This window comes from Corythoichthys intestinalis, chromosome 15 (genome assembly GCF_030265065.1).
Source record: "Corythoichthys intestinalis isolate RoL2023-P3 chromosome 15, ASM3026506v1, whole genome shotgun sequence".
NCBI lineage: Eukaryota > Metazoa > Chordata > Actinopteri > Syngnathiformes > Syngnathidae > Corythoichthys > Corythoichthys intestinalis.
Window position 1 is genome coordinate 5,561,113 of NC_080409.1, and position 13,393 is coordinate 5,574,505.

At 39.7% G+C, this 13,393-nt stretch overlaps 1 protein-coding gene across 5 annotated transcripts in view; it reads left to right on the top strand.

The window, feature by feature from the left end:
- LOC130931385 (ankyrin repeat and SOCS box protein 2-like) overlaps positions 1-10,345 on the top strand; it is a 36,545-nt gene extending 26,200 nt beyond the window's left edge. For all 5 annotated transcript variants that reach the window (XM_057860145.1, XM_057860146.1, XM_057860142.1 and 2 more), the window contains one exon: positions 10,199-10,345. In XM_057860145.1, the coding sequence (XP_057716128.1) occupies positions 10,199-10,329 (131 nt within the window). In that variant the 3' untranslated portion in view covers positions 10,330-10,345. The remainder of the gene's footprint in view (positions 1-10,198) is intronic.
- The last annotated feature ends 3,048 nt before the right edge of the window (positions 10,346-13,393 follow it).

Genomic DNA, 13,393 nt, shown 5'->3' on the forward strand with positions numbered 1-13,393 from the left:
ACGAAAATATTTATTAGTCTTAGTCATATTTTACTGTCAAATAAGTCTTTGTCTCCAAATGTTTTTGTCTTCGTCTCGTTTTTGTTGACGAAAACTCAAGATTAATTTCTAATTTTAGACAACCTTTACTATAAAAAAAAAAAAAAACAACGCCAACTTGGTGATAATCCAGACTTAGCAGGAGAACAGTATATTTGATTATACACACCTGGACGCCACGAAATGTAGGCAAAAAAAAGTCCGCGAGTTTACAAGGCGGCTCGCCATTACCATTAGCCTAATGCTAACACGAATGTGAATGCTATGCTAACGCTACGAGTTACATTTAGGGTGTGATGAGCACTCAGCAAAGACCTTTTAAAGGCTAAAGCAACATTGCAAAATCTCAAGAAAACAAATTTACCGTATATGCAAGCCTGCATGTAGCCTGGAGACGACACACTAGTTAGTCAGGAAGTTGGTGGGGGTCGAAGCACGTCGCGAGTGACACAATGAGACACTACTACGATGCAGGCTAACTACACATAAAATGCATAACTTAGAATTCATAATGTATTGACAGGACACGGGGCGTGGGGCCAATAAATAGGGGGCATATATTGTTGCCAAGGTCATCAAAGCTGACTGAGTGGAATAAAAGACCAAGAGCTTTTTTCATTGAAAATTCTTGTGTATAAATGCTTAAATCCCTAAATTCTTTATAGGTATGGACTTAAAACAATCTCGATTATTGGTTAAAAGCAAGAAAATAAAACGTGCAGTTAGCATTTATTTTACGTAAATATGTCGAAGTACAATGCTAGTCTGTTAGTGAAGGTAGCTATCGGCCGCCTGATGTAAACTGAACTTTTCCTGTGAAAATTCTTGTGAATAAATGCTTAAATCCCCGAATTCTTTATAGATATGGACTTAAAACAGTCTCGATTCGTGGTTAAAAGCAAGAAAATAAAACGTGCAGTTAGCATTTATTTTACGTGATTATGTCGAAGTACAATGCTAGTCTGTTAGTGAAGGTAGCTATCGGCCACCTGATATAAACTGAGCTTTTCCTGTGAAAATTCTTGTGAATAAATGCTTAAATCCTCGAATTCTTTATAGATATGGACTTAAAACAGTCTCGATTCTTGGTTAAAAGCAAGAAAGTAAAACGTGCATTTAGCATTTATTTTACGTAAATATGTCGAAGTACAATGCTAGTCTGTTAGTGAAGCTAGCTATCGGCCACCTGATGTAAACTGAGCTTTTCCTGTGAAAATTCTTGTGAATAAATGCTTAAATCCCCGAATTCTTTATAGATATGGACTTAAAACAAGTCTCGATTCTTGGTTAAAAGCAAGAAAATAAAAAGTGCAGTTAGCATTTATTTACGTATATACCATATGTCAAAGTACAATGCTAGTCTGTTAGTGAAGCTAGCTATCGGCCGCCTGATGTAAACTGAGCTTTTCCTGTGAAAATTATTGTAAATAAATGGTTAAATCCCCGAATTCTTTATAGATATAGATGTAAAACAGTCTCAATTCTTGATTAAAAGCAAAAAAAAAAAAAAAAAATGTACAGTTAGCATTTATTTCATGTAAATATTGCAAACTATGATGCCAGTGCAGTAGCGGCTAATTTCTCCCATTGATTTTTTTCACAATGTTTCAAAATGCATGCATTGTACTAAAAATATAATAATCACCTTAAATCCTCGAACAAATCACTCCAGAGACAATACTTCCTGTTTGTATGCGGTACAGCTTTCGTACTTTTTCAACAGAAATCCAATGTTAGATCGCTGCGTGCGTGTGTTTGTGAATAGCTCCTCTTGATGTGGGCGGCCCCCTACCTGAATGCGAGGCATGACCGATCTGAGCCGTCAATACATTATGAAGTCTATGGCCATAAATTGTGAGCATGTCACCGAAACTATTGCGCATTTTCGTCTCATTCTAGTCTTGTCAGAGGAAAACTGGCATTCGTCTCGTTATGTTACTCTCCCAAAACACTCGTTATTGTCTTGTCATCGTCATGAAAAAAAGTGTTCATTGACGAAATATTTTCGTTGTTGTCATCATTGCTGAAAACAGCACTGCACCCATCACCTTATCAAAGCATTATACATCAAGTTTCTCGAACACACACACACGTCTATATACAAATTGAAAAGACTGATTGCGAAAAAATGAAAACAATGGGAAAAAAAGTATTTTGGAAAAATGTTTACAGTAAACCAGTTCAGTTTCTTCAGGCATTCCACTCAGTTTCGTTCTGGAACAAGACACAGGGATACGTCACACAGCCCACTTCCAGAGGGTGTCCTCCTCTTTTCACCCTTTGCGCACCGCTGTCACTCTTCTCACTCTCCGACTCATCCGAAGAAAATAATGACAAATCTGGCCCATCTTCTTCCTTGAGTTGATGAAATAACGCAATTGCTTGCGCGCAATTTAGTTTTCCATTCATCCAGCACATTTCACGCTCGCTACCTCGCCTCTCTCCCGTTAGATGGCGCATCACTCTGCAATATATAAAGTTTTCGGATGACATCCTTCCTTTGTCACCTCAAAATGGCTCCTACGACATGTAGTTTTTCATTGTGTTTTCAGTTTTGAAAAAGGACAAGAAATGATGGAAATATGCATACAAACACATGGTCCATGCAGCGTTTTAATGTTTATTCATGAGGGCAATAAAACTATAAAACTCAGATGACATTATCTCCTGTTTCTGAATTTCTATGTGAATTAGAATCATATTTTGAGACGATTCGACTATGTACAAAAATTTGTCAATGCGCAGATGACGAGAAATTAGTCTTCTAATCCGCCGTATAGCCCTTGCCTTCATTATAGCGCTCTAGTGTCCCCAGTTGGAGGATGATGTCGGCGGGGTCACGTTTTCATCTGATTTAGAATTCAGCCCATTGAGGGTGAATTATTCAGAACGAGCAAAATGCGACGAAGAGAGAAGCAAAACGGCATTGTTTCAGTCTCTTTACTCCAATATTTTTACAGGATATTCTATGTACTTTTCCCCAATTGCTAAATAAATGGGATGGTCATAACAAATAACAGTCTTGTGCTAAATGGAATATGAAATATTAAAAATGCATTTATTCACTATGACATGGCAAAATTACTCCATAATGGTCAAAACTGTCGACTTCTTGCACCATTCACACGGCGGAGGGATTGTACATTGTCTTCGCCAATCGGCAACCCCCCCGGCGGCGAGCAAGTGGCAGCTCGTTGTTAACCTGCTGCGGGCAGGAGGGCTCGTTTGCCGGGGAAGCAGCTGGAGAATGACCATAGAACTTTCGATTGCAAACTTGTGTGTGGTCATGTGACTGTATTGTTACGTCTGATTGGTATTGTGGAGTCATGTGATTATTGTTGTGACATCTCATTTGTGAAACTGTAGAGTCACTGTCGGCATCTCTGGCATAAATAATGTCAAATCTATTATGTAGACTAAAGAGCGAAAATGTAATGACTCTAATGTAGCCTAAAGTAGCGAAATAAGAGTAGGATTTCTTCTCCACAAATCTACTCAGGTAAAAGTACCAAGTACTGTGTGGGTAAAATTACACTTAGAAGTACATAATTCTCAAAAAGTTACTCAATTAAATGTAACGGAATGAATGTCACATGTTACTACCCACCTCTGGAGATGTCACTTACACTATTCTACTCCACTACTAAAATAGGGTCAAAATATTAGACACAACTGTCTCGATGATGTAATGCACAACAATTACAGTGGGGCAAATTAATATTTAGTCAACCACCAATTGTGCAAGTTCTCCCACTTGAAAATATTAGACAGGCCTTTAATTGTCAACATGGGTAAACCTCAACCATGAGAGACAGAATGTGGAAAAAAACCCAGAAAATCACATTGTTTGATTTTTAAAGAATTTATTTGCAAATCATGGTGGAAAATAAGTATTTGGTCAATACCAAAAGTTCATCTCAATACTTTGTTATGTACCATTTGTTGGCAATAACGGAGGCCAAACGTTTTCTGTAACTCTTCACAAGCTTTTCACACACTGTTGCTGGTATTTTGGCCCATTCCTCCATGCAGCTCTCCTCTAGAGCAGTGATGTTTTGGGGCTGTCGTTGGGCAACACGGACTTTCAACTCCCTCCACAGATTTTCTATGGGGTTGAGAAGTGGAGACTGGCTAGGCCACTCCAGGACCTTGAAATGCTTCTTACGAGCCACTCCTTTTGCCCTGGCTGTGTGTTTGGGATCATTGTCATGCTGAAAGACCCAGCCACGTCTCATCTTCAATGCCTTTGCTGATGGAAGATTTTCACTCAAAATCTCTCGATACATGGCCCCATTCATTCTTTCCTTTACACAGATCAGTCGTCCTGGTCCTTTTGCAGAAAAACAGCCCTAAAGCAAGATGTTTCCACCCCCATGCTTCACAGTAGGTATGGTGTTCTTCGGATGCAATTAAGTATTCTTTCTTCTCAAAACACGAGAACCTGTGTTTCTACCAAAAAGTTCTATTTTGGTTTCATCTGACCATAACACATTCCCAGTCCTCTTCTGGATCATCCAAATGCTCGATAGCGAACCGCAGATGGGCCTGGACGTGTACTTTCTTCAGCAGGGAGACACGTCTGGCAGTGCAGGATTTGAGTCCCTGGCGGTACATTTTTGTTACTGATAGTAGCCTTTGTAACTGTGGTCCCAGCTCTCTGTAGGTCATTCACTAGGTCCCTGTGGGGACCTAGTGAATGACTAGGTCACTGTTCGGGGTGAGATCTTGCATGGAGCCCCAGATCGAGGGAGATTATCAGTGGCCTTGTATTTCTTCCATTTTCCAATAATTGCTCCCACAGTTGATTTCTTTACACCAAGCGTTTTACCTATTGCAGATTCAGTCTTCCCAGCCTGGTGCAGGTCTACAATTTTGTCTCTAGTGTCCTTTTACAGCTCTTTGGTCTTGGCCATAGTGGAGTTTGGAGTGTGACTGACTGAGCTTGTGGACAGGTGTCTTTTATACCGATAATGAGTTAAAATAGGTGCCATAAATACAGGTAACGAGTGTAGCCTCGTTAGAAGAAGTTAGACGTCTTTGACAGCCAGAAATCTTGCTTGTTTGTAGGTGACCAAATACTTATTTTCCACTCTAATTTGGAAATAAATTCTTTAAAAATCAAACAATGTAATTTTCTGTTTTTTTTTTTTTTTTTTAAATTTTTCCCACATTCTGTCTCTCATGGTTGAGGTTTACCCATGTCATGTTGACAATTACAGGCCTCTCTAATCTTTTCAAGTAAGAGAACTTGCACAATTGGTGGTTGACTAAATACTTATTTGCCCACTGAAGCTTGTTTGGATTCCCCAGAAACAACAAGTGATAACTGTGAGGCAGTATGTCCTGGGTAAAAACCAATGTCATTATGGTAATGTTTTTGCGGTATTACTGTATTTGTTTCCCTCAATAATTGTTAAAAGGTTTTTATAAAACAGTTTTTAAATGGGCAATAGTTTTTGTTGTTTAGAGAAATCCTCATTTGAGTCATTTCTTTGTCAGCTCTTTAATTGTGGACGCTTAATGTGAAAAATTTAACTTTTGCCGTTAGACAGACATGGTATATTTGTAGTTAGATGATGACTGTGATATTATCATTGGTTTCTCCACAACGTGGTGATGTTCAAATCACAAGCCACATGGTGCAGTCACCATCTAAATCCAGCAGATAGAGCTGTTTCTGCACAACTGAAATGAAACCTCCATTAATACAAACAAGTCATTTTGTCATTCATTCATTTTCCATACCGCTTATCCTCATGAGGGTGCTGGAGCCTATCCCAGCCAACTATGGGCAGGAGGAACTGGTTGCCAGACAATCACAGGGTCCACATAGGCATACGTTTCACACTCAAAATCAATCAATTTGCAGAGTACAATCAGCCGAGCTTGCCTGTTTTTGGCATCTGGGAGGAAACGGTAATATCCAGAGAACACTCACGCTGACACGGGGAGAATATGCAAACAGCACACAGACTGTGGGGCAGACGTGCTCACCACACATCCACCATGCCGCCTCAGTTTGACATGTTTTGGAGCCGATATTCTACAGAATGCTAGTCGTGATATGTTTTCTAAGGTTTTTTTTTTCTTGTCAAGACCGTAAAAGTGGCGTATGACTTCAATTCTTTCATAAATGTGTTTAGTCAGAACACCACATCCCAAAAACATGCATGATAGGCTTGTTGAACACACCAAATTGTCTGTCGGTGAGCGTGAATGGGTTTGTCTCTTTGTGCCTCGCGACCAGTGTTGTCTTGTACATAATATTGCAGTAGCATACACTGCTGGCCAAAGTATTGGAACCCCTGTAATTCTGTCAGATAAAGCTCATTTTCTCCCAGAAAATGATTGCAATTACAAATGCTTAGGTTTTAATATCTTTATTTATTTTGCTTGCAATGAAAAAACACAGAAGAGAATGCAAAAAAATCATTTTTTTCATTTTACACAAAACTACAAAAATGGGCCATACGTATTGGCACCCTTTGAAAAAACATGTGATGCTTCTCTAATTTGTGTAATTAATAGCACCTGTTACTTACCTGTGGCACATAACAGGTGGTGGCAATAACTAAATCACACTTGCGGCCAGTTAAAATGGATTAAAGTTGACTCAACTTCTGTCCTGTGTCCTTGTGTGTACCAAAATGAGCATGGAGAAAAGAAAGAAGACCAAAGAAATGTCTGAGGACTTGAGAAGCAAAATTGTGAGGAAGCATGGGCAATCTCAAGACTACAAGTCCATCTCCAAAGACCTGAATGTTCCTGTTACTTTTGGTCACTCTGTCGAATTATGTATTTTTCAAGTCACTTTCCATTGATTTTGAATGCCTTCCTGTTGATTTTTGGGCATATCTGGATCACTTTCAGTTGCTTTTGGGATATTTCAGGATAGGTTCTCGTACATTTTTGGTCACTTCCTATTGATTTAACTTACTGTTAATTTTGGTCACTTCTTGTTGATTGAATGACATCTCTGGGTCACTTCCCTACCTCACTTCCAGTCGATTTTGGGGTGTTTCTACTGTCACTTCCTGTTGATTGTGGGGTGTTTTCATCAGAAATCAACTTTGCTTATGACTCCAATAACCCCAAGTTGATTTTTAGAAAAAAAATCGTAACACTATCTATGGTGATATATACAGTGGGGAGAACAAGTATTTGATACACCGCCAATGAGTTTTCCCATTGACTGTGTATCAAATACTTGTTCTCCCCACTGTATGAGATTAAGTTGGGAGGACTCATTATTCCCAAAATAAAAAGGACATGAACAAAAGTAAAAAGAAGTTTCCCAGAAGTATCCCACAATCAAAAGGAAATGACCAAAATTAACAGTAAGTTATTTTGTCGAAAGGTTGTGTTACCAAGTATCAGGCTGAGGGTGCCAATACTTTTGTCCAGCCCATTTTCGGAGTTTTGTGTAAAATGATAAAGATTTTTTTTCATTCTCTTTTGTGTTTTTTCATTGCAAGCAAAAAAAAAATAAGGATATTACTACCAAAGCATTTGTAATTGCAATCATTTTCTGGGAGAAATTGAGCAATAACTGACAGAATTGCAGGGGTTCCAATACTTTTGGCCAACACTGTAATGTGCCTCGAGACCAGTGCTGTTAATAACTGAGTTATTAAGAGCGTTATTTTTTTCATTAGTGAGTAATCTAATTAATTAATTTTCCCATCTTTGCAACGCCATTACCATTACTAACGATGCGAATGGGAGAGTTACTACAATTTGGTTGAATGAAGTGCAAGCTGTCGACAGTTGATTTTGTCACACATTAGCTGCATCCTGCCTGGATAGAGCAGAGTGGGAGAGAGGAGGAGGGAAGGAGGTGGTGACGCCGTTGCAAACGCGATGATGATTGGCTAGGTGAGCGTATCATGCCCTGCTTTAAGGACCGGTGTTCTGTCGATTTGCGTCGAGGTAAACTCCCCGTTATTGACGGTAGTTTAACTCAATGGTAGGGACTTTCGATGCAAGCTGTCCTGTCGAACAAATCTACCTTACGTTTTGAAATGTTTATATAAGATACTTCTACGGTCGAAACACTAATAAGATTAAGAGTAACGGTGGGACCCATAATCATGCTCAGTAGTGCTTTGGATATCAATTCAAAGGGGAGTGCAAATCGACAGAACACTACTTCTCGCTCGTTGAAATTAAATGCAAGAATGAGTCCTTTTACCCATGTTTAAATTTTTGGGTATTGGTTTTTGTACTTGAATTACTTTCAAACTTTAATATTAATACTTTACGGACTATTTAAGGATATTGTTCTCCGTTTTGTGCACCAGGCTTAAAGTGCATGTGACACGAAAAAGCATGTTTATTACATAATACACGCGGCATTTTATGCTTCTGAATGATATGGACCGCTTGGATGTGTGTGGAAGCGATCGCTATATTTATTTAGCTTTATTTAGTTTGAATCCCACGCCATGAAAATGAGTGACTTCCGGCTTCGGTCTTGCATTGAGGAGGAGGGTGCTGTGACGTGTACGGGTGAAGGCGTCCTCTTCACTAAACAGCCGTACTGTTGTGTATGAGGACTAAGGGTTCAGCTGATTTTGCGGATTAATACGTTTATTTTTCGCATCACGCCAGCCAAACGGCTGCAGAAAAATCTTGCTTTATGAGGGAGAGGCGTGTGCGCCTTTTTGGAGTTTCAAAAGGTTCCCATTCACCGTGGATATTGGCCAAAACAAGCCCTTCTACTGTGGGACCACTGGACTTACGAGGAAGTGAGTAAACATCTTGTTTTGTATAATGTCAAATACGAATACAGCGATTACAAAGTAAACACTACAAACTTTCTTTAAATAAAGGACTACTTCCGTTTGATCATTGATAGGCATATAAAAAGCTCTCCTCACGCACATGAGCTGTACGTTAGCTGCACAACAACTGCAGCCGCCCTCCTCCGGGGAACAAACTGTAAATTGCTTTCCGCCGGGCGGTTTGCCGATCCGCAAAGACATTCGACAACCCAGTCGTCATGTTAAATAATCCGGGCTAGTTATGTGTGATATTCCGCTTCGAAGACTTTGAAACATCACTCGGTTCGGGTTAGCATGTCGGCTAGCTGTCACGCCTCTTGGTTTGTTTACATTCTCTGAAGCCGGGGAAGGGAAATGACATATGTCCGATTTAGGTGTCATAAAATATCGTTCGGGAGGTGCGACAGTAAAGGTGAAGTCGACAGTTTTGACCATTATGGAGTAATTTTGCCATGTTGTCCTGAATAAGTGCATTTTTATTATTTCATATTCCATTTAGCACAAGACTGTTATTTGTCATGACCATGCCATTTATTTAGCAATTGGGGAAAATACTTGGATAAAAAGAATATCCTGTAAAAATATTGAAGTAGAGAGACTGAAACAATGTGCAACAATTCGTCGCGTTTTCCTCGTTCTGAATAATTCCCCCTCAATGGGCTGAATAGTAAAACCAATGAGCCCAGTCTCCTGCTGACGTCATCCAGCTGTTGGGGACGCTAGAGCCCTATAATGATAGGCATGGGTAACGGGCAAATTAAAAAACTAATTTCTCGTCATCTGCGCTTTGCTGAATTGTTGTATATAGTCGAATCGTCTCCAAATATGATTCAAATTAACATAATAATGCTATTTAAGACTTTTTTTTCTCTTGTCGTATGCTCTTTAACATACAGTTTGAGATTTGCACTGGTTAAGGGTCTCTTTACATTTGTATTTTCTTAACAAATGAATATATTTGATCCAAATAAATACCAAATGTTCTAAAATACTTTATATAGTGTTTTTATTCTTCAATCAGTTAATATAAAGATCTTTGATGTGAAAGCTGTTATGCAATGTTTAATGTAATAACATCAGTTACTTTGCTGAGTAACTAATTATTCAGTTACTAACGCAATAATTTTTTGGGATATGTAATTTGGAACTGTAACTAATTACTTTTGTAAAGCAAGATTAACAACACTGCTCGCGACTGGCTGGCAAACAGTTCAGGGTCTCCCCTGCCCGTTGTTAGCTGGAATAGGCTTCAGCACTCCCGCGACCCTTGTGAAAATAAGCAGCTCAGAAGAGTGTTCTACAGGACTTGCCCTCCACCTGCACTGCCGAGTGCATGTCAACAAACATTAACAATCTTTATTTTCTCCCCCCCATAGTGTCACCTCGTCCACTGCGTCATCTTTGCAGAGTGAGTGTTCGCAGCCAAGTGGGCCCACAAAGACTGAGATTTCTCTCAAGCTTACCTCTTCCAGGAAGACTGATCAAGTACCTCACTGTGATGGACTGATGACATTAAGACAGTACTTCTCAAATAGTGGGGCGGGATGGGGGGGGGGGGGGGCATGTGATCTCGGGAACATACTTTTTTGCTGTACTAGAATAAATTGTAATTGCACATTCACTCAGTGGGTGGCAGTGGCGCTCTCATTTTCAGACTGTGCGCATTATTTTTTAACCAAATGAGCACACATCAAAGAGGACTGGAGATATGAAGAGCTAACACGAGGAAATATGATGAAGCGTACAGTGGTATGAAAAAGTATCTGAACCTTTTGGAATTTCTCACGTCTCTGCATAAAATCAGCATCAGATCTGATCTTTGTCAAAATCACACAGATGAAAAAACAGTGTCTTTAACTAAAACCACCCAAACATTTATGTTTTCATATTTTAATGAGGATAGTACAGTGTTTCCCCTAGAATTTTTTGAAGCTGTGGTGGTGGGCTGCATCGGAGTCGGACAGCCTCACCATGTCGTGCCATGGTGAATTTTTTTTTTTTTCCATTATTTTTCTTCCCCCCAATAAGAACCATAACAAAGATATATTTGAAATATTTCATTAGCTAGGCTAATGTTGTAGCTCTCAGCTACGGTACATGTACGTAAAATGCGTAGCTGATTACAGCTACGTTAACCTACGTAATAGCATGACTTTTTTTCTCGTAGCAATAGTACGACTTACATCTCGTAGTGACTCAGGGGTCGGCAACCCAAAATGTTGAAAGAGCCATATTTGACCAAAAAATAAAAAATAAAAAACTGATACAGTATGTCTGGAGCCCCAAAAATTAAAAGCCTTGTATAAGCCTTATAATGATAGCAACACTGGCTGTATGTATCGAATCTAGCTATATTAGCCTGCAATCGAAATGACTAAGTTGACTAGAAATACATAATTAGCCTTCATGATTAAATGTTTATTTTCCCTGCAGTGGATCCTATAGAGAATGACGCACCACGTGACTACTCTGTTGGACGATGCCACGACAAGTTTAACTTCATCACAATATTAATGAATTGAAAGAATGTTAGTGTCATGTTTGTATTAAAACAAAAAATATATTTCCCTCTCCCATCTTTTTCCATTTCAAAAAAAAAAAAAAAAAAAAAAATCAATCAATAAATAAAAAAGCTCCGGAGCAGCGCTAAAGAGCCGCACGCGGCCCTAGAGCCACATGTTGCAGACCACTGTCATAGTCCTTCTTTTTCCTTTTATTTGGCCCTTATAAGTACTACATTACCACAACAATAACAGTCCTTCTGTCAACAGACCCATTTGAAGGGGTGGGGGTGGGTGGGTGCCCCCACCCCTAATCTCTAATAGCCGTGTAAAGAGTTTTACTAGATTCGGTCAGAAGGTGAATAGTTTTTTTTTTTTCTCCACACAAAAGCACATCGAGGTACCATTAACTTAGCAAGGAGAGGTATGAGAGTCATTTTTCGAGTGTCCCAGAGCTCGCGAAACTTGGAAAAAAAGCGCATTTATCAAAGTTTCGTCAACCGTAATTGCGTATAGACCCTACTCACCAACGTCACAGAATGATGTGTCGCTGTATCCGGCCGCCATATTGTCCGTCATTGTTTATCCGTATTCTCAATGGTTTCAATTTGTCGTGCAATTTATAGTGCAATTCATGGAAGCCCCGGTGCTTTCAGATGCTGTAAACTCATTGGATGCGTTGCATAAAAGGCGTTATGTGGAAAAGCTTCAGTCTATCCATTCGCCAGATCCATATTTGATGCTTAAATCGATATTTTGCGACCCGCTGTCTTCGCCCTCTCTGCCTCACATCTGCTACCCTGATATCTACAACACACAAAATCAGCCTATTCTCACGAAAGTTTGAAAAACTTTAAGAGCAGCACTCAAAGCAACATTACCCCGTGTGACCCTTTACTTCCAATTTTCTAAAATGGCGACAATCAATTAAAAAAAAAAGTTGACTGCGATGGCCGACGCTTCAAGGATAGGTGGATATTGGACTATTTCTTCAATAAAACACGCAACAACTGTGTCTGCCTCATTTGCAAAGAGACAGTCGCTGTTTTCAAAGAGTTCGATGTGACGCGATAATTATATTACCGAACAAGACACGCTGACATGTACGACAACATTACAGGGAAGATACGCAGCGAGAAATTATAGCAACTTGAAGCTAGTTTAATTTCACAGCAGCAGTATTTCGCAAGAGCCCGAGTGTCGAAAGTGAACGCCACAAAGACGAGACTGTTGAAATTATGAATTAAAAAAATATAATAAAGCAAATGTGACACACAGAAGGGGTTGCTAAAATTTGTTTAAATATATTGTTCTATGTAAATCAGCCAAGGTAGCCCCCCGCATTTTTACCACACCAAATCTGGCCCCCTTTGCAAAAGGTTTGGACACACCTGTTTAACTGATGATCCGTAGACGAGGCCAGCTTCTTTCACTTGGTACCAGCTAAATATTATTCAAAATGTAATGATGGTGGAAGAAATAAGCATCTTGAATTTGAAACTATGTTGTCGGCGATTAGCCTCGCAATGATCTTAATTGTGGTTGTCAGCCCAAAACCCTCTAAATATATATTAAATGCATCTTACCAGATATAAAATGACTGCTACATAATCTGTGGTAATCGTTTGGAGCCCAGTTTTCTCGTCGAATTGCAGCAGTCCATCTCGCTCTCCTCTCTGGGTCTCTCGGAATACGGTAGAACTTCAAGTCTCTCCGTCTATCTTCTCTGTTATTGCAACCAACCGCCACACACGCCTTCACCATTTTGATTATTAATGTTAACGAGCAGAAAAACACGCCATAATAGGAGGAACTTACGTAGCGGTAATGAGTCAACACGACGAGTTGACGGACAATATGGCGCGGAGGCGTGGTTGTGACGTCATGTGAGTAGGGTCTATATCCGAAACAGCACAGATAAAGTACACCTGCTGGTGTTGTGCCGAAAAATAGCCACTCCGCGTGAAATGTCCCCCCTAACGGGAGCGCCCACATGTCACCCGTACAAACAGCTTTTTCTTAACAATCGATGGACACGGAAACGACTTTCTTGTACCGTGAATATGTATC